At 44.3% G+C, this 21,639-nt stretch overlaps 1 protein-coding gene across 2 annotated transcripts; it reads right to left on the bottom strand.

Annotated features, from left to right (window-relative positions):
• Positions 1 to 1,171: 1,171 nt before the first annotated feature.
• On the bottom strand, positions 1,172 to 20,976 carry LOC129833523 (cAMP-dependent protein kinase catalytic subunit alpha). 2 transcript variants are annotated; one of them, XM_055898180.1, is made up of 10 exons: positions 20,321 to 20,976; positions 11,260 to 11,321; positions 10,583 to 10,711; positions 10,199 to 10,297; positions 7,660 to 7,742; positions 7,370 to 7,496; positions 6,226 to 6,321; positions 5,829 to 5,951; positions 3,780 to 3,944; positions 1,172 to 3,439 (listed from the first exon to the last, which is right to left on the bottom strand). In XM_055898180.1, exons 1-10 carry the CDS (start codon positions 20,364 to 20,366, stop codon positions 3,314 to 3,316), a joined length of 1,056 nt encoding a protein of 351 aa, XP_055754155.1. In that variant the 5' UTR covers positions 20,367 to 20,976; the 3' UTR covers positions 1,172 to 3,313. The 2 variants fall into 2 exon arrangements, with proteins under 2 accessions (XP_055754155.1, XP_055754154.1); XM_055898179.1 differs by lacking the exon at positions 20,321 to 20,976 and adding an exon at positions 13,162 to 13,518.
• Between the last annotated feature and the right edge of the window lie 663 nt (positions 20,977 to 21,639).

Genomic DNA, 21,639 nt, shown 5'->3' with positions numbered 1-21,639 from the left:
ATTATTTGTATAGGTGTAGGCACACACACAGGTTGAAATCAGCTCCTTGCATTAATTGTTCATCATGGCATCCCCTCCACCAAGATGTTCCTACAAACAACCAGATGTACTGTACAAACAGCAATACATTTTCTGCCAACATACACACACACATTGTTAGCAAAACAGTCGGTATAATCTACAAAATGTACTCATACAACTTTAATTTTAACAAGTAAAACTTTATTGGAATGATACATGTTGCAAAATATTACTTTTTTTTTTTTTTTTTTTAAACATACTCGTTGTGTCCTAAGGGTATCCGTCAAGTTCTCCAGAAGGTAAGATAAGACTGTCAAAGGCAGATATACAGTATTGTTTCCCGGGGGGGGGGGGGGGGGTACAATAGACTACACCATCACCGTACCCAAATCGGGAAGGAAAAAGATTCAAATGTTTGTTGAAAATACACTTAGAAAATATGAAAATGAAAGCAACGTTTTCTCCATGATGTAAAAAATGGAGACGTTCAATATGAAGAGTATGTAAAACTAGAATGCTAACAAAGGCAATCAAAACAGAGTGAAAAGATGAACACAGAAAAGCTGATGATAGGGTTATAATGATGCCGGGGGAGTGGGAGGCGGTCAGTAGAAACAGGAACAAACATTTCATAGACATGAGGTCATGGGTCAGGAAAGCCAAATAACATTTTTAAAAGCTGTCACATCAGTGGTTCATGGCGCTTGTCCCACCACTCTAATCACTGAGTGACTTTTCCAGCACAAAACCTTAAATGTTTGCAGGACCAAATGGTAAAAATCTTTCTGAACAATGGACCAACTTTCTAGTCACAACTTAGGCTTACATTTATCACATTTCTTTTAAAAAAAACATTTTAAATATAGACATGATTCGAGAAGTGGTGTGTGCTTCAAAGGGTCCTAGCAAGGCAGTGGATGACTGAATACCTGTAGCTGGCACTGACCCTCCCTTACTACTAATGATGCTTAGAAAGACCAGAGGGATGCAAAACAATGAAAGTATCAGTTGGTTGTGGTATATGAATGGATGCAAATCTCAAATAGTCATTAAAACATGTCATAGGTCTTGGACATCTTGCATTTGTTGTTTTTCGTCACATGCAAGAACCGTGATTTAAAATACATAACATTTCTTCATAGAGCACAAGTTTGGAAGTCTGTATCTCCACTCGATACACGTTTATTTTCTTCTGTAAAGTAGCTTTCTTACCAGACCGCTCCAGACATTCAGATGCAACCTCTAGGACGGCCAAATAATCATTTTCAAAAATTAGATTGTGTACATTCAGTAGAAATAAGCCATACTACAATAGACTTAATGACAAAACTGATTGAAGGATAAATACTGTATATTATTCAACACAAGAAATGCATTTGCAAGAGGTGCACAAGGTGTGGTGCCTAATGAAGGCTGGTGGGGGTCCGAATCAATCAACATTTAGTGTTTACATTGGAAATTAATATAACCTTATTACCCCAAATAAAAGCTTGTGGGAAAACAAAGCCTTGTTGAAAATCAACTAAACCATGTCAATGTGTTGCGTCATCACACCTGTCTACAAACCAGCCATTGGTGAGATTTGGGCTACAATTGTCTTGCATCCAAAAATATGACATTGCAAATAAAATAATCACAGAATAGCTTTTCAAAATCTATGAATCAGATTGTTATACATTTTTTCTCATGAGAAAATGGAAAATAATTTGACAAATTTACATCCTGAATTCCAACAGTCATACATTGTGAGTGTCCGTTTGAAGATGATGATTTCAGGGGATGTAGGAGTAAACAGGCCAGCAGCAGGTTGAACAGAGCTGGTGAATTAACATGATTAAATCAGCATTAACCGTTCACATCTAACTGAACGAATTGACAACATGATTTCGGGGCAGATAAAAAGCGGGCCTTGATCCATCCTACAAAAGGGGCAGGTGAGAGTCAGTTTGAACAATTTCAGATACCTCACCACGACCAGAGCTTTACGTCCTTTCACATCTTTTCTTTTAAAAGTGATATTGTACAAAAATAACATGCATCATTTTGCTACTTTTTCCTGCGCATTAAAAACCACCTTCATAGTTAACTGACAAATATGTTGGCGTAAGCAATGTCCTTACTTTTGCGAATTTGGCAGAATTCAAACTTGTTTGTTTATTTCTGAAATCTTCATTTCGGTTTCACAGCTAAGAGACAACTTTGGAAAAAAAGATGGATATTCACGTTTTTCTATAATATATCAACATACATGTATAAATGTGCTATGAGTTAAATAAACACTAGTCAGAGAAGAGTGTGTGATCATTATGTTAGTTACTGCTTTTTAACCCACCCTTCAATACTAACACACAAGCACAGATTGACTTGAGGACACAATGATCCTCAAAGGGTTTTAAAATGCTCTAATAAATTCAGTTGAAGAGGAAAATGCAGACTTAATTAACATCAGAAATGCTCATGTACACAATTTCACAGGTCCCGAAAAAAAAGGTAGTAAGACCTAAATGAAGAGATAAATCATTGTTTCTCTGATCAAAAAGTGGTCAGCACTGCTTGAACTGCAAGCGATGAGAGCATCCTCTGAAACCAATAATCATGCCACAACGAGCGGACAGAAGGCGTGTGCAGAGAGTGTCAAGCTTTCAACTAGAAAGGGCACAAGGGCTGATGCCACCAATAGCCAAAGCTCTGCACCAATGCTTCCGACACGGTTTTGCAACCAGTTGGCATTATGATAGGCACGTCTGTTGGACTTGGTATTGCTTGGACAGATTCAGGATGGAGAGACAGAGGGGGGAGATTGGGGTAACAAGATAGGAGTGGGTTGACAATTACAAAACAACAATGAGATGCCCTCATTCATTGAGAAGCTTGTAGAGAGGACCCACTCAGGAGGAGCCTAGATTCAGTACCAGAACAGCAATGCCTCAACCTGCCTGCAATGACTCAAAATGTGTCACTACACCTCTGCCAAGATACAAACCAACTGAAGAGAGAGGTGGTTAGCCCCTGCCCCTTCTACCCTTGCCATAAACACAAGAGGGGAAAACAGGACATGGATAAGTAACAAGGTGAGAAACAATCAGAAAAGGCAACACTGCTGGCTCTTTCAGGTCTTTTCTCTCGTTCTTTTTCACTCGCTCTTCATTTGGGGGGTGGGGTTGTTACATTGTTGATGTCGTAATTACAAAATGCAAGTTAGCAGTCCAGCTTATCACCTCTCCTCCCATTTCCTTCTGTTCCCGCCTTTTCTCTCTACATCCCTGGCTCTTTCCGCTACTCCTGGTTGGGCCTAGAACTCGGCAAACTCCTTGCCACATTTCTCTGTGAAGGAGACTCGGATTTCCTCTTCCTCATAGTCGTCAAAGTTGCTGGTGTCACCAGGGCCTTTGCACTTGGGAATAAACGGTGCCTCCACCTGAAACAGAGAGAATACTCAGATTCTTGCTTCTGTAACTTTCACAGTATCGTTCCTCCTCAGTTTCTGACATATGCAGTTTGACAGTCACTGGTCATTCACTGGTTACGGACAACATGTTATTAGTCAAGGTGACCACATTCCAACTCTGTAAGACTATGTGAGTAATTCATGTGTAACATGTCTCCAATCAAGACCAAGCCAAATGACATTAGCTCTGAATCATACCCCTTACGCCATCCCTCCCTTTCCCTAACCCCACTCTGTCGCAACCAAACCTGCCTCTCTCCAGTGGCTATACAGAGAACAATAGAAGAGCCATGGAAGCAGGCCTTCTCACCTTCCTCTGGTAAATGGCAATCCAGTCAGTGGTGGCGAACCACTTGTGGCCCTTTATGTCGTTGACTCCGTTGCGCAGGTTGCCGAAGCGCTTGGTCAGGTCCACCTGGAGCAGGTTCCTCAGCAGGTCCTTCAGGTCCGAGCTGAAGTGGGAGGGAAAGCGCACCTGGGGACAGAGACACGTCAAGGTTGTGTTCAGTAGAAAACTTTCCAAAACAGAAATGAACTATCTAAAGTCATCCGTTATAGAAATGTTAATTTCCCCTAACAAATATGACTCAGTTACAGAAGATCAGAGATTGCCCATAGACTCTGACAGGGCCTGTTTAGCCTTTCCCCCCCTAATGATTAAGGTTAAGATTGGGGCTAGATAGGCTCAGATCTAGGAACAGCTTATGAGAAACTTCTTGAACAGGTATGTGGCTCACTGCAGAGAGAGGTCAGTGGGTCATGTGGACACCACAATATATTTACAGTGGGGCTGTGGAGTCATGATGATCTATGTAGAGGGGCATGGAAAACAGGTCAGGAGAAGTGAGCTAGAATTCAGCCTAACAAAGTGCTGTGTATGTATGAAGGTACACCAAGGTCAGGGGTCAGAAGAGAGTAATGCTAATGTGAATATAGCAACAAAAGCAGGAAAGGCACAGTAGGACAATAACAAGGTTTCCATCCAACCATTTAATGCAGATGAATTACCTGACACATGAAGTCACAACTGGGATGATGGAAACAGGAAATGCTGGTACAATTTTATAAATGCAAACAGACAATTTGTTCGTTCGACATGGTGGGATCTTTTTGGGTCTCTAAAATGAATGTGTGAAATGGCAGTGGAAACGCCTTTATGCGCAAATATTGATATAATGACCATCATACTGAAGTAAACTTGGGAGTCACATGATGTTGTGTGGTCCCCTCACTTTGACTCGGAAAAGCATGCAGGTTATTAAGCTGAAGATGAAATAAGTTATGAACTTCACAGGGTGGTGAAAGTAGAAGGTGATGAGCTTGATGCTCCTTTCCTATAAATATTGAGGGTCTTATTCTGGTGACATGATGATCGATGCTTGACTGCTGTTTGACCCCCAAATAATATTGCTCTTATCCATAATAACCTCAATGTAGGTAGCCTACCTGCACTGTATCTGCGAGATGTTGGCTAGAGCACACATTCGCTATATAAACGCAACAGTTTGTGACAAAACCATCAGTAGAGTTGATCTTTTCGATGGAAACCCATTTAACATGGATTTTTCCATTTCGGTACAGGGAATTGACCTCAAAAGTTACTATGTAGGGCCTCCCGGGTGGCACTGGGCCTCCCGTCTAAGGCACTGCATCGCAATGCTAGCTGTGCCACCAGAGACTCTGGGTTCGAGCCCAGGCTCTGTCGCAGCCGGGAGGTCCATGGGGCGACAATTGGCCCAGCGTCATCCAAGTTAGGGAGGGTTTGGCCGGTAGGGATATCCTTGTCTCATCGCGCACTAGCGACTCCTGTGGCAGGCCGGGTGCAGTGCACGCTGACCAGGTAACTAGGTGTACAGTGTTTCCTCCGACACATTGGTGCGGCTGGCTTCTGGGTTGGATGTGCGCGGTGTCAAGAAGCAATGCGGCTTGGTTGGGTTGTTTCGGAGGACGCATGGCTCTCGACATTAGTCTCTCCTGAGCCCGTATGGGAATTGTAGCGATGAGACAAGACAGTAACTACTAACAATTGTATACCACGAAATTGGGGAGAAAAAGGGGGTTACATTTTTTTTATATTAAATAAAAGTTACTATGTGCAGTACGTCATCACGCACAGCCTTTTATTCACAACAAGTCTATTTGATATAAACATCTCTGGTGGGAAAAAGTGCATATTGTTTTATGCATATTTTAGAATACTCACATAAAAATTTGTTTCAAATTGGATGGAAACCTAGCTACAGACAGCGAATTAGTTTGGAGGTAAATTACAATGAACTGCCTTATCTGACTGGTACTGAAAGCAGCTCTTAAAGGAAGAGTGTAATCTGGGTTTCTGTCTGATGTACTCTGTACTCACCTTCCCTGATACAATCTTCTCATAGATCTGAATGGGCTGGTCAGCGAAGAAGGGAGGATAGCCAGCAGCCATCTCATAAATCAGCACGCCCAGAGCCCACCAGTCCACCGCCTTATTATAACCCTGGGTGGGGGGGGGGGGGGGGGGGGGGGGGGGGGAGAAAGAGGAGTGTTAGAGTCCCAGGGAAAGAGGCACAACAAGGAAGAATGGAACATGTCATACATAGGCTCTTCTCTAGTCAGCGGTTGTAATCATGGTCAGAGTTGTTTGTGAGTGGCTGTAGTGACATAATCTTTGCTGCGTCATGGTGATGATCCCTATGTTGTGGTAAAAACCCCAGTGTTGTTATGGATACGAGGTGTGACGGCAGGCCGGGGGTTTGGTGATGACCACTCACTTTGCTAAGGATGATTTCGGGGGCCAGGTACTCCGGAGTGCCACACAGCGTCCAGGTCCGGCCCTTCACTCGCTTTGCAAAACCAAAATCCGTTACCTGGGCGGAACACAGAGGTGTCTCAGCAATGACAATCAACAGTTCAGTTCTGACATTTGCTTAAAGTTATAATTCCAGGATTTTGGCAATGATGCCCTTTATCTACTTCCCCAGATTCAGATGAACTTGTGGATACCATTTGTATGTCTCTGTGTCCAGTATGAAGGAAGATAGAGGTAGTTTTGCGAGCCAATGCTAACTAGCTTTTGCATAATCACTGAAAATCTATGGTATCAGCTAGCATGCGATCCCTTTAACACTTGAACCGCCTGGCCTTTCAGCCTACTAGCAGCCGCTAGAGAACGTTGCCGTGCGTTCCCTTTAGCATATGCATCAGATGCATATCAACCCACAAGGTGTAGCAAACAATAAGCACAAAGTGTCAAAGAGAATTATATCAACGTGAAAGGCACAGTCAAATAATTAACATGGGCGTCAATGCTGATAAATAAGCATAACAAACTCATTACAATATTGTTGTTCTAGATTAAATCAACTTCTTCACCCTTATCATTCAGTTAGGCCTCATTTAAATTCGATTGTGAAGTAACTTGCACAATTCTCACCCATTCCATTGATTTGTCATTCATTCAGTGGGTTGGCATCGTTTGCTTCCTTGGATAGAGTCAAGGATTTGTTTGGCATTTTTCTAAAGGCCTAGTGCAACACGTAGCGTGTTTTCGTTTCCCTTAAAATACATTAGTAATAGAGTGCTAGTAAATAAATCAGTCCCATAACGGCATCTTTCACAAAGTAAAACGGAAAAGAGAATGGTATCAACCAGCAAGGCGCGCAGTTAAATGATTTGCTTCTGATAAATAGGCATAAACTCATTACACTATTGTCTTTTTAAATTAAATCAACCTCCTCACCATTCAGTTAGTACACAATGTAATTTAAATGAGGCCTAAGGTTTATTTATTTAAGAACATTCACAAAATCAGGGCATGTATAATGCATTTCATGTGAGTATGTACCACCCATGCTTGTCCTGCATCAGTCCTACCTGTATAGCTAGCTAGCCATTTGACTACGTGTGTGTTCTCACCTGTATGTATCCCTGGTTGTCAATGAGCAGGTTCTCTGGTTTCAGGTCTCGGTAGATAAGGTCCAGTGAGTGAAGGTATTCAAAGGTCAGAACAATTTGGGCGGCGTAGAAGCGGGCGTGGGGCTCACTGCAGGCAGAGAGAGAGCGAGAGGTCAGAGGGTAACGTGGACACCACAACATATTTACTAGGAGGCTGTTGTGGAGTCATGGTCTTTGGAAAATGGGGAGGGTTAACTACTGTAGCTATTTGGTTATATTTCCAACAGTGGGAGACAGGTAAACAGACTCACCTGAACCTGCCAATTCTCCTTAAATGTGAGAACATCTCACCACCAGGGACATACTCCATCACCATATACAGGTTAGTGTTGTCCTACAGAGAGAGAAATATTTCACAGTTGAGTTGTGAACCTCACCTTCACACACAAACTTGGAAGTATGTTCACACACACACCAGGGTTCCCGTTATGAAAATGTGGCGCCGGAATTTGACAGCATTTAAAATTGGACACATTTGAATTGGGAGCATAACCTGATCAGGGGGTCCACCCACAGTGCTCAGAATGACAGAAATCACATTTAGATTATGGTAATGAATCATAACAGAACATGCAAGTCCAGGATGCAATGACATGTCCTTACCGCACACTTTGAAGATGTTAAATTAACTGTCCACATGTACTTTTCCTCTGCCAACAAGACCAGTAACAAATAGTAAAATCACCAGCCTATGCACAGGCGGAGCGTGAGTTTAAACTTTGGGGAAGCACATATTCACCATAAAAAATTGCACCTTTATAATAAAGCATTCCATGCATCATCGCATTTGCAGACTTATGTAAGATAGCCTACTATTTGTAATGTGATGAGCATATTGGATAGTCATAATTTAGGCTAATAATATAACTCCATCAAATGTAAAAAAAAATAAAAATAAAAAGAATTTAAAAAAGAAGAGTTGTATGCATGGCTGTGTGAATATAGCGCAGACACCTTTCTTCTTTCTTTGCATGGGAAAAACACATCTCATTCAATTCTACTCCACTTTATGTGACTGGAGACATTAGTAGAATCTTTAACACCACAAATGACAGGGTAGCCTACTCTGCTGCCATTGACAAACAGATGAATAAAAACGACGTTGTCCATAGAATAGGCCTATGAGAAGGGGAGACAAATAGAATGAGGAGGAGGAAATGACTGTCCAAAAACAAAACTTTAAGTGGCACTGACCCAACAATGATAGAGTGAATATGAGCAGTGCACAGTCACCGGTGATATGGCCGATGCGCTCCGCTGTTTCAAATAAGATAAACATTAGGCCTAAGTAGAATTTTGATAACTAAAAGACAGTTGAGTCTTTTCATTGTCTTCTCTTTACAGAAATAACCATAAGCTTTCCAAACTGTGTTTTCCCACAATTGAATTTGGAAATATTGCAATGTGCCTAGATGGGCCTCTACTTTTCAATGACAGTGGCAACCCAAATTGCCCACGCTGCCTTTCCTTCCGACTATGGGCAATGCAATTTAAAACAAGCCACAACTTATTTTATTTAAGGCTAGGGGAAGCTAATGTTCCTCTGTGGCCAATTCATGCTTTAGTAGCCTCATTTGAATGATTGTATTTCTTTCTTTCTGTATAGACAGGAGTAGGCCAATTAGGCTATATCATTTTGGCAATTTAACTCAATTTACTTCGGGAACAAGGCAGTTAACCCACTGTTCCTGGGCCGTCATTGAAAATAAGAATTTGTTCTCAACTGACTTGCCTAGTTAAATAAAGGTAAAATGAAAAACAAAATAAAAAAAGCTTAGCTTCCCCTAGCCTTTTGGACGCACCCCCTATGTCAATCTACTATCCCCCATAGCAGAAAAAAAGCTTGTCGAGAAAGAAATAGCCCAAATAGAAACTCTGCGACAGTTGTGGGACGATAGAACCCAAATTCATATATCCTGTCGGCCTGGGTACATAAAAATACATTAAAACAGAAACGAATGTGATGCAACAGATCAGAACATTTAGCTTAAAATGTTGATCAACTATTAACAAAATTAGCGCAGCAATGCACCAAGGCGACGTGCATTTGACTACGGGACAATAAAAAACTAGTTGAAAAGCAATAGATCATGAGAGAAATAGTCTTTATTAAATAATTGCCTCCGCAGTTGGATTTTGCCTAGGCTACTTTGAAGCAAGGTAAAACATACCTCATATGTAGTAAAACATTTAAAATCTTAAAGTAGCTATAGGTTCTCAAAATGCAAACGTGCCGATGAAGCCTGCCTTCCATGCATTTGAATGGTGAACAGGAAGCACACTTCAATTACCAGTTGAGGAACAAAAATATTAGCTATTTTTAATCCTGGCCCATTAACTATTTTAACACACAATTTAGAATTATTGCGCAATGATTGGGCATATAAAAGCGCTGTCTGACAGATTTTCCTCTCAAAGGCTCTGTATCGGTATGCTGTGCGCGTGTGATAAGAGACATAATGAATATACACACACGTGCCAATTTAATTCCACAAAATGATGCAAATTAACACATACCGATAATCGGTCAAACGTATTTACATCAACTGGTACATCCATCAATTGAATAGGCTAAGAAACATTCATTTGCAAAGTTTTTTTTTCTTTCTCCTCTACCATTGGCAATTTATTTCTGAGCCTTTAATTTTATATATATATATATATATATATATATATATATATATATATATATATATATATATATATATATAAATATAAATATAAATCCGAACGCTGGCTATTACCGGCTAACGGAAACCCTGATGCACCCACACACGCGTCCAGCAGTACCTTGAAAGAGTGCTCCAACCGCACCAGGAAGGGGAAGCTGACGGCCTGCAGGATGCGTTTCTCATTCAGCGTGTGTTCTATCTGCTTCAGCTTCACCACCTGAGGGGAACAAAACAGGACACCTTGTTAAGCAAGGACAGCCCCCTACATCTCTGACTAATGGGCTGAGAGACAGTAACAGCACCAGGGTTGAGGGGGTCAATTCCATTTCACATAAATCAACGCATGAGATTAATATAAATTTGTATTCATTAATATAAAAATATCTACATGCATTGTAAAAGAGGACTTGGAGTCAATTCACTAACTGAATTTGAATGAAATCAAACCCAGCGCTGAAAACCATACAATGTACAACTGACTCCCTAGACCACATTACCATACCTTCTGTTTGTCAAGTATCTTCATGGCAAAATGCTGGCCCGACTCTTTGTGCTTGACCAGCATGACTCGACCAAACGAGCCCGTGCCCAGGGTCTTCAGACGGTCAAAGCCATCCAAGGCCGCAGTGTTCTGGAGAGGAGAGCATGTCAGTTAGAACAGGGAAACAAGCCCAACACCAGCCAGTATGCCTATCAGGGTGCCAGAGTCAGGTCGAGTAGCAACACTGGACTCAAACTACCCATCAAACTGTCCTGTCAAAAACAACAGCAAAAGCAGGATATGATACAGATTGAGACATTCAAAAAGTGCAATGCGTCAGGCAACTTGTTAGTCCTGCCAGTGCACACATATTGCAGCAAAGGTATGAGTCATTCTTACATTACTACAATAGCAAATTAAACTTGTGTTAAGCTAAAAGAAAAAGGAGGGAAAGTGTTATGCTAAATGCTGCACATAATCAGTAAAGATATCATTCTATGTAGACCAGGCTCATTTATTGTGTATGCCCCAAAGCATTAAAAAAAATGAAACGTTCCAACAAATGTGATTCTAGTTAGAGCCAGCAGAGGGCCCACTTCCCTTCTCTTATCCAGGCGTGACTGACACTGGACTGGTATGCTGGGGTCTTTCTGAGCATGTGCAGGCCTGTCATTCATTCCCACACTTCCCTAACTCACCTGTGCTGGATTCTCCCATTTCTTGAGGAAATCCTCTTTGGCTTTGGCAAGAAACTCCTTCACTGTAACAGAGCAAACAGATGGTTTAGCACCTACCCTACTTCATGACACACTGATTCCATCAGACACATTTAGATGAGAACGAGGATGCTGTGAGAGAGTTCAGCAGAGGTTCGCGTCTAGAACCACTGACCAGCGCTATAATAAGAAGACTTCTCTGTAAGGCTAAATTGTGATATTTAGGAGATGAACTTGAGCGTGTTAGAATGAGTCGTGTGTACCTTACCTGTGGCACAAGTACATCCTACGTGTAGCTTAGCCCAAGGCTGTCCATCTCCCTCACTCTGGCCACACAGACAGGGCTTATTTCCACTGATGTTGAAGCCAAATTGACTGAGCTCATGTTATCTAATACTTCCTCCTCCAGCCATGTCAGAACGGGAGCAGAGAGCCAATCAATACAGGCAGTCTATGTGAATGTATTCTGTGTGAACACATTACTGTCTCTGTGCCAGTGAATGTGGGTGAGATTTTATCCACTCCAAAGTGACTTATCATAACCTTTATACAGTCGCACACTCTAGCTCTAACGCACACATGCACACAGACACGGCATCACATGCAGAAGTGCAGCACATCTCTTCTCATCTTTATTGGGCTGATCACTGTGTGCTTTGTGGGAACATGTAGATACCAGCCCTTCCTCATTAATCCCTGCTCTTATCTATCTATGCCTCAACACTGAGGACAGTGGCTGGCTGCTACTTGTATGAAAGTACCAGTACCACTCAACACTGGCTTGCTGCTACTATTAAGTTAGCACCAGTACCACTCAACACTGGGGACACTGGCTGGCAGGCTGCTACTAGTAAGCAGTACTATTAATACTACTATAGGAGACAGAGGGCTGAGGGGAGGGGGAGGAGAATATGTACACTACAGTAAATCAATGGGTTTGTCAGAGGAAAGCTGAACATTTAAATCTGTCACCCTCTTAAACCAGTATGCAATTCCCTTTAAATTAAAAGATTAAACAGATCTCGAAAATCTTCCGTGTCAATTTATGGCTCATACTTGGATAGCCTAATACACCATCTAATCTGGAGAAAGCCACACAATCCTTACATTCAATAAACATTTTTGTTCTGGCAAGCTGCGCGTGCTTGTCCCTTTCTTAGTAAAAACACTTAATTTGTAATATATTGTAAGAAATGGAATTCGTCACATATCATACAAAATGGATGATGTTGTACACAATTGTTGGGGAATCATTTTGGCTCGTGAGAACAACTTTCAAAACTACTGGATGAAATTATACAAAACCTCGGTAGCATCACTAAGTCAAAACCTCAAAGCCATACAAACCCTTGTGATCAACACTAATATCTCCTCAGTGGTTCTGCTTTTCTCCATTCACAAAGGGGCTATAAACACACACCTCCCCACCCCTCTAGCAGCTCTATAACAGCTCTCTCTGGAGAACAACTCCAACAGAAGAGGAAGGCCAGAGAGCAGCACTGACCAAAGTTCATATAAACATCACTACAACCATGTTGCTCCCATGCCAGAGCCATTGAGAAGAAAAGCAGACTAGTCTCCTGGGAGAGTACATTTCCCAGTCACTTTGTTCCTTTATTCCCAGCTAAGTAAACCCCAACAGAGTCTCCCATAGAAGACACCCCTTCCATACTGTAGGCCTACAGCCAGAACTAAGGAGGGAAGTTACATCTAGCTATCAAACAGCTCAACAGTTACACCAACAATGGCCCAAGTGAAATTGACTTAACCTAGTGCAGCCTTTTTGTTAGATTTGCGAGGCTTGGCTGCCACGAATACCATCTGATGGGTGGAAGATAATTCCTAGTCCTTCTAGACTTCCTCTCCACTGCCACCCTCCCTTACCATCAGGGATCCCTATGGGCATCTCTGGTGCTGCAACCGCAGCCTCTGCAGCCCCGGAGACAGAGGTGGACCCAGACTCCCTCTTCCTGCTACCATGCCTCCTGGAGCTCTTCCTGTGGCTGTCTGAGCCTGACATCAGCCCTGTCACTTCTATGTCGCGACGTGCCTCTTCTTCCTCGTTCCTCCTCACAGTGGTTGCGTCATCGCTCCTTCTCCCACTACGTTCACGTCCAAAAACCCAGACAACCTTCAACCTCCTTGGTTTTTTCTCTCACCTTCTACATTCACTTTCCAGTTTCATCTGTCTGTCGTGTCCTGGCATAGAGCAGAGCTCACTCATCAGCCAGAGCCCCCGGTAGTCCAAAGCCAAACAAAGCCCACAGTGCTGTGCTCTTGTTACAACAACTCACATAGATCAATTGGACCTGTGCTCCGTTTGTATCTATATTTATTCTGCACGCAGTTCTACCTCCTGCTCCCTATCCTGTAAACACACAGATCAACAGAGGGGCCTGGTCACCAGGGGGAGGGGCATCACCACAGCCAGGGGTTATATTTATGAAGCCCAGAGGGGAACTCTCCTATGGAAAAAAAAAAGTCATGACAGTCCTCTGCTCTGTCAACCCAGGAGATCAACCTGAATTCCTGGCACCATCAATATTACTCTCATCAACACAACCCATCAGTAGACCAAGGGTTTTCCCTGCTCAGATCATGTGATCAGGAAAACCTAAGTACCCAGGTGAGATGCCACAGCAGGACGGTGTGAAACCATTTCAGATGTTTGCAAAGAGGAGCTTTTCTAAATAAAAACCACAGCAGTCACAAACCAACCACAGCAGTCACAAACCAACCACAGCAGTCACAAACCAACCACAGCTAAAACACATCCCCTCTAGTGCCCAAGGCAACACACACCACTGTGCCCAGGATCGATGTCCCGATCAATCCCATCTCTCCCCTGGGCTTGGCTGGGACCCTGTGACGCAGGCACAGGGGGTTAGATTGGGGCGCGCTGACCGAGCTTTTCACTCTGGAGTCTGCTAAATCACATCCAGTCCACATCAGACCTCATTTATAGAGCACACAGCCCGCAGGCAACGCATTAGAGACAGTGGACGAGTGGAGCTGCACAGAGACGTGGGGGAGGGGGGTGATACAGAAAGCCACACTTGTTGTGGGGGGAGAGATATATAGTGAGAGAGGGAGATAGTGAGAGAGAGGAAGCAAAAGAGAGCGAGGATGCAGAGAGACATCTGTTGGGTGTGAGAGAGTCCAGATGAAATAAGTGATAGGTCCACAACCCAGCCACTTCAGACCCCAGTCCTTACAGTTCTCGTGGTTTGCTTCTCTGGCCACTGTACTGTCAGGTACTTAGGTTCAGTCAGCACTTGGAGTTACTAGAGGTGAGTGTGACTGGGCATTCTTACAAGATTATCTGAGCATGCCCAGAAGAACAAAGTGCCTTTAAAAAGAGAGTCAAGAAGTGCTGTGCTATACAAATATCAGCCTGGCCCTGTTATGCAAGCCAGTGTAAACCACCCCGCCAGCCACACACATTTATAGCCACAGTGAAAGCTCCACATTGACAGTGTAGCGTCACAGGGCCAAATGCATGTCATATAGAGAGGGACTGATTACTGAGCAGTACCCACACAGAGGGACTGTAGACAACGATGGAATTACATGTTCAGATATGCAAACCCAGATTGAAGGAAGCTAGGGTGAGAGTCAGACATCTTGTCCCCGAGACAGACACATGTGGCCCGGAGCACAGAGGGAACCCCGCTGGACAGACACACCACAGCTTTCCCAGGATACAGACAAATGGCTTCCCTGGAACTTTGACACAGCCGACACCAAGCAACAGAACAAACACGAGGTGCTGAATCAAAAAGAGCTTAGTATGTGTGTGCGTGTGTGTGTGTGGGCCACAACATCAGTCCAAAACAACAAACCTAGCCAAAAACCAAAGCGAGTCTACTTTCGTAAAACCCGGACCAGAGCAGTCATCCTGCCCAACACACACAGCTATGTCTTACTATACACGTGATGACTTTTTGGGGACAAAAAAATAGATTCCCATTCAAAATCCTTTCCCTAAACCTAATTCTAACCCCAACATTGCCTTTTTACAAGTGAGAATCAGCAAAATGTCCACTTCTGAATATTAGTTGGTTAAGCATTTGTGTGAGAACTTTTGGTACTCACAAGTATAGTAAAACGCACACAGAGAGCACCGAATCCACAAGAGAACTGGAAAACAGTGTGATTGTGTGTACGGACTGCTGACACACCCAGTCACATCCCCCTGCCCCCCTCACGCCACTCCAACCAATCACTCCCCTCCCTCGTGAGTGTCGTGGGAACAGGCTCCGCCCCCTTGCTCCAGTCAAGTCAGTTCAGTCTGTCAGTCACTCACTCCAGCAGTGGGCCTCTGGCTCCTCCTGTGGCTGGCAGTGTCTGCCCTCTCCACCGCTGGTGTTTCCCAGACAGGGCCCAGCGCGCTGGAACAGCCTCCCCGCCAGCCTGTGCAGCACCGACATGGCACCGGCCTAGGACCTGTAGCAACTAGCAAGGAAAAGGTGTCCTTCAGAGAGGAGCCCTGAACTTCGAGACAAGTGGAGCACCACCGACCCTTGGAGGATTCTGTATAGGAGGTTGGATATCTGACTAGACTTGAAGCTGTCCTGCCATGTTATGTAGGTAGAGACAAAGCCTGACACTGTGCAGCAATGAATCCAGAGGCTCCTCCACTTCCTGCCTGAGCTCATACACTGTCCACCCTGCTCCTTCCTGTGGGCCCTGGCTCAGCTCTCCACAGCAACGCCTCCGCTCTGTCCGTCTGTATCAGGGAAGAGAGGGCAGGCCTGGGCTGAGAGACAGGGTCCACCTGAACCGGACCTTAAGCCTCACCGTCCTCTATAGTCTCGTCTCTCAGAGCAGGCTGCATGTTGTCCTTATCCTCTGGTTGTCTAGTTGAAAATAGCTGCCCTGCCGTGGTGGGCGCAAGCGTCTGAACCCCCGGTCTGCACCTGTCTCTGGGGATCAGGGCGGGCCAATAGCGAGACCATCCAGGCCGATAAGGATGTCAAGCGTGGCATGTGGACAAACCTCTGACGGCCCTGGGACCTCCTCTGCCCCCGCCCAGGGGTCAGATCTTAGCAGTGTGCAGCTCTCCACTAATCCCTCCATTAATACTACATCAACACCATTTAAAAACAACGCTGTGTGCTTAGACAACTGAGAGGCGGTGAAGCTGGGATCTCTGAGTGGCCTCGTTTCAGTGGGACACAGACCCAAAGACAAGAGTTAATGCTACCAGGCTGGTCCACTCTTCACATGTATGCTCTACAAGCAGCCGAGGCTCATTTCACAGATACCCGTTCCAACCAAGTGCCTGCCAATGTAACAGCTAGTGTTATGGATGCATAGCCTACACAACACTGTTTTTCCAAACCTGCTCCGGGACTGCCGCCACTCCTCTACTTGTAAACAGAAATACATTTAATGGAGTTTGGATGGGATGCTGCATTGCATTCATCCTCCATGGAAAAGCTCTATTAGAGAAGGTGGTTCATTTCCATAGCAATACGGAACATTTCAGTTACAAAGGGTTAAAAGACCAGGATATCAATGAGGGAGAGACAGTCACCACTTATAGAGAAGCAGAGAGACAGTGGAACAGATAAGACCCTAGCAAGGGAGGAAAAGGGAAGCAGCGGGGAAACAAATGGATGGCACCGACTAAAAGCTGCGCAGAGCAGCTTGAGAGGGAGTCGCGACCCAGAGATGGGCAGGACAGCACACAGAGAGTGTTCTTGTTCTAAATGCTGTTCATCACATGATGTTCATCACATGATGTTCAAGAGACTCCTCAGCATCACGGTTCAGCCTGGAGAGGATCACACCACCCGCATCATATGACCCCGCCCCTGTGCCTTCAGTGTCCCACCACACCCTCCTCTCTCCTTCAGTCAAGTACAGTGTGGGATTCAAGGTTGATGACCACTACTGTGTTTACATTGGGGTTCCCCCGAGTAACATCCATTATATAAACAGTCAGACATCTGGCAAAGTTTGGCTTCTTAAAGTTGTATAGGCTGGGGCAAGGATAAACACTGAAATCCCCAAAAAGAAGACCATAACAAGGACTATTCTGTCCTCTATTCCCAAACTAGGCTGACTATTTCTCCTGAAAACCCGCATCCAAAAAGGATATCTGGAGTGTGTAAGTCCTATACATAACGATTTACACTGAAAGTAGAGGATCTTCCCCCTGCTACCTGACAGGAAGTAGTGTAGTGACTGTAGTGACACCGATTGGCCTAGATCAGGGAAGGGCAACTGGCAGCCTGTGGCCTCCCCTTGGATCAATTTTCCCCCAAACAATTTTTTAATAATATATAATATTTTGGGGAGGGGGGGGGGGGGGGACTCAGACAGGGTCTGAACTTACTTTTGAGCGTTAGAATCAAAATGTTATTTGTCACATGTTTCGTAAACAAATGGTGTAGACTAAAGGTGTCTGCATGCTTCCCAGCCGAAACAGTTCGGAAGAGTTTGTGCATATATTATGACGACATTGTGACGTTGTTTTTGGACTTCAGAGAAGGTTTTTCCCTAGCTGTTCAGGGTCGGTTGGTTCCAGACTTTGTGCATCGGTACCGCTTGCCGTACAGTAGCAGAGAGAACAGTCTGACTTGGGTGGCTGGAGTCTGACCATTTACGGCCTTCCTCTGACACCAACTGGTATAGCGGTCCTTGATGTCAGAGAGCTCATCTCCAGTGATGTACTGGGCCATACGCACTACCCTCTGTAGCGCTTTGCGGTTGGATGTCAAGGGGTTGACATACTAAGCAGTGATGCAGCCAGTCGAGATGCTCTGAATGGTGCAGCTGTAGAACTTTTTTAGGATCTGAGGGCGCATGCCAAACCTTTTCTGCCTCCTGTACGGGGAAGAGGCTTTGTTGTGCGTTCTTAACAACGGTGTTGGTGTGTGTGGACCATGTTAATTCCTTAGTGATGTGGACACCAGGAACTTGAAGCGCTGGACCTGCTCCACTACAGCCCCGTCGATGTGGAGGGGGAGTGTTCGGCCCTTCGTTTCCTGTGGTCCACAATCAGCTCCTTTGTCTTTCTGGCGCTAAGGGAGAGGTTGTTGTCCTGGAACCACACTGCCAGGCCACTGACCTCTAAAGGCGGTCTCATCGTTGACTGCGATCAGGCCTACCACCATTGTCTCATCAGAAAACGTAATGAAGATGTTGGGAGTCATGCACGGCCACGCAGTTGTGGGTGAACAGGGAGTACGGGATGGGAGTAAGCACGCACCACTGAGGGGCCCCCCGTGTAGAGGGTTTGTGTGGTGGGTGTGTTGTTGCCTAACCTCACCATCTGGGGGCGGTCTATAGGAAGTCCAGGATCCAGTTGACGATGAACTTGTTCAGTCCCAGGTTCCAGCGCTTAATGATGAGCTTGGAGGGCACTATGATGTTCAACAATGAGCTGTGGTCAATGAAAAGCATTCTCACATAGGTGTTCCTCTTGTCCAGGCGGGAAAGGGCAGTGTGAAGTGCAATAGAGATTGTGTTCTGTGGATCTGTTGGGGAAGTATGCAAACTGGAGTGGGTCCAGGGTGACTGGGATGATGGTGTTGCTGTGCGCCAAGCCATTCAAAGCATTTCATGGCTACAGATGTGAGTGCTACGGGGGCGATAGTCATTTAGACAGATTACCTTGGCGTTCTCGGGCACAGAGACTATGGTGGTCTGTTTGAAACGTCGGTATTACAGACAGTACTACAGAGAGCGAGATCACACAGTCATCCAGAACTGCTGGTTCTCTCATGCATGTTTCAATGGTGTTTGCCTCGAAGCAAGCATAGAAGGCATTTAGCTGGTCTAGTAGGCTCGTGTCACTGGGCAACTTGTGGCTGAGTTACCCTTTGTAATCTGTGATGGCTTGCAAGCCCTGCCACATCCAACGAGCATCAGAGCCGGCGTAGTATGATTTGATCTTAGTCCTGTATTGACGCTTTGCCTGTTTGATGCCTCGTCAGAGGTCATAGCGGGATATCTCATAAGCGTCTGGATTAATGTCCCGCTCCTTGAAAGCCACAACTCTAGCCTTTAGCACAATAGTAGAATACACAAGGTGCAATTGCAAAATGTGGTTGTTCATCAGCAGTTTCTCTTATGTCAGCTAACATTTCTTAGGTTGGTAAGTTAGCATAGCGGTAAACTGTCTAAACTTATTGCAATCCTGGTTGAATTACCGACAGGGGTGGCTCCATCGATTTTGTTAGTCACTCAGTCATATATTAAAAACATTTCTCTCAACCTTATGGCAAAATGTGTAGAACTGTTGGAAATTAGCTGTAATCCTGCAACAGTTTCTCTACACCCCATGACAAAATATGTAGAACTCCAGGAAATTAACTCTTAACTTAAATGTAGCTTAGGGCCCCCAAAGGGCTTTAGCTTAGGGCCCCCAAAAGGCAGAGGAGTTAAGATTTGTTGTGGCCCCCACACACAAAGTTTCCCATCCCTGGCCTAGATAAAGATGCAGTACTACCAAACATACAGGTGAAAAAGCAGTGTAGTAGTCAATTCAGTTGGAGTTTCACATCAAACTCAGTATTGACAGTCCTGCAGAGAACTATCAACTGTTGTACATGACCCCCAGGTATGACAGGTGGAAGCCTAGGCCTAGCATTTGTTGTGAAAATAGGGTGCAGTAGGTAGATGTGTGTAGTGGTAATTGGCTGACATGGGCGTGTGTCAAGTTGCCCGTCTGGTTTTGGGGGGTTTCCTGGCTACAACCAGACTAACCTTTTGGAAATTCAAGATAAAGGCTTTACCTTTGTCAATATTCAATAGCTATATAATCATATAAGCGCACAATCTTATCAACAAGAGGCCAAAGTGAAGAGGAGGGTCTGGGGCGCGTACAATTTACCATACAAGCTTACAAGGCTGAAGATTGGAAAGAATACATACATGTAATGACTAGGTCACAAGAGGATCTTGAATGCATATTGTATATTACTTTCATCCCTCCCGTGTAGCAATGCAGACATGTAACAAACCTTGGTTACTGTTAGTTGTCAAGCAGCTAGTACTACTAAGTTACTAGCAGGAAGCAAAGTAAACTCACCACTTTCCATCTCGTTGCCCTTCTTGGCGGTGGGCGCGTTGCCCATGATTGCAGGCCGATAGGGATCCCTTGGATCTGGGTTACTTTTGAGTTTTCACGAGCCTTTTGAGTTCTGTATTTGAGGAAGCTGGCTACTAGCTGGCTGTTATCATGGCTACCTAGCCAACAGTGAGGTGTCAATTGTACTCCGCTACTACTTTTCCTTTATCCGGGGTTGGGGGTAAACTAGTTAGCTGTACAGGCTAGCTAGCTGGCCAGCCAATGGCTAGCCAACGACCTAGCCGGTTTTCCCTCTATTTCGGTAACGAATGTTGCTTAGTTCTCCCTGGTACAATCTAGAACGTCGAACCGGTTCGGCGCGCCTGGCTGGCTAGCTATCGTCGCCTTCCTAGCTAGCTATCTATCTATCAGTCACTTGCAGACCACAGTAAAGGCCCTTGACTTTCCAATGTATTCCGACACAAAAACCTTATATATCCAATTTTCCAAGTAATTATTACTGCAAATCGATAGCAGCCCCTCCCTTTCCTTGAGCTCAGGTACGATGATTTTTCAGGTTTCAGATCCGATCAGCTGTGGTTTACTTGCCAAAATCAACAGCCCTCCATTAATCCTCAGACTACAGAGAGACGAACTCTTGCTTCAGAGATCCGCCCCCTGAATATACCTCATTGGCCAATACTTATGTGACAGACAGTACGAGACAACTGTTGATTGGATATGCATCAGTAAATCCAATCATTGTGATGTTGTGATTTGTCTATTGGTATCTGTCAAATTGTCTTTTTAGCCCGCCTTCTCAGACCAGCTATTAACGTCATCTATTATTTTCCTCTAGTTTGCCAAATGGTTGGTTTTTACTTGCTGATTTTGGTTAACTCAATGGTCGAGAAATACAGCTATGATTCACCTCTTCCAAAAGTTCGTCTTATTCGTGCATAATAAAGTATTATCGAAATGCAAGGCCTGTAGCAAACTGGCCCTATACCGACCCCTCCCGCCCGACTAATCCGTGATTGGCTGTGCGACGTCAAGACAGGCTATTTTTAGAAAGTTGGTTAGAATTTAACGCACGCGGAGACTACATTTTCAGAATATGTAAAATAAATATGGATTATCTCGGAGTAAAACACTTGATACATTCCAAGTTATATCGGTAAATGTACATTTATATTGAGTAATTTAGCAGATCGACGCTTTTATCCAGAGTGAATTACATGCATCTTAAAACAGCTAAATTGAACAAAAATGTAAATGTTGTTAGTATGACTGGTAAGGAATCCAGTGTCATTTAGTTCTAATATGTCATATTGCACGAA

This window comes from Salvelinus fontinalis, chromosome 34 (genome assembly GCF_029448725.1).
Source record: "Salvelinus fontinalis isolate EN_2023a chromosome 34, ASM2944872v1, whole genome shotgun sequence".
In the NCBI taxonomy this organism is placed as follows: Eukaryota; Metazoa; Chordata; class Actinopteri; order Salmoniformes; family Salmonidae; genus Salvelinus; species Salvelinus fontinalis.
The sequence above is the reverse complement of the archived record's forward strand: the minus strand, read 5'-3'. Positions and strand labels throughout refer to the sequence as shown.

Excerpts from the sequence above, each read along its gene's own strand:
- LOC129833523 (XM_055898179.1), bottom strand. The coding sequence starts at position 13,297 with ATGTCAGGCTCAGACAGCCACAGGAAGAGCTCCAGGAGGCATGGTAGC. Across the intron at positions 10,298-10,582 it reads AGATACTTGACAAACAGAAG|GTGGTGAAGCTGAAGCAGAT; the intron begins GTATGGTAATGT and ends TGTTCCCCTCAG. Across the intron at positions 7,743-10,198 it reads GGTTGGAGCACTCTTTCAAG|GACAACACTAACCTGTATAT; the intron begins GTACTGCTGGAC and ends CTCTCTCTGTAG.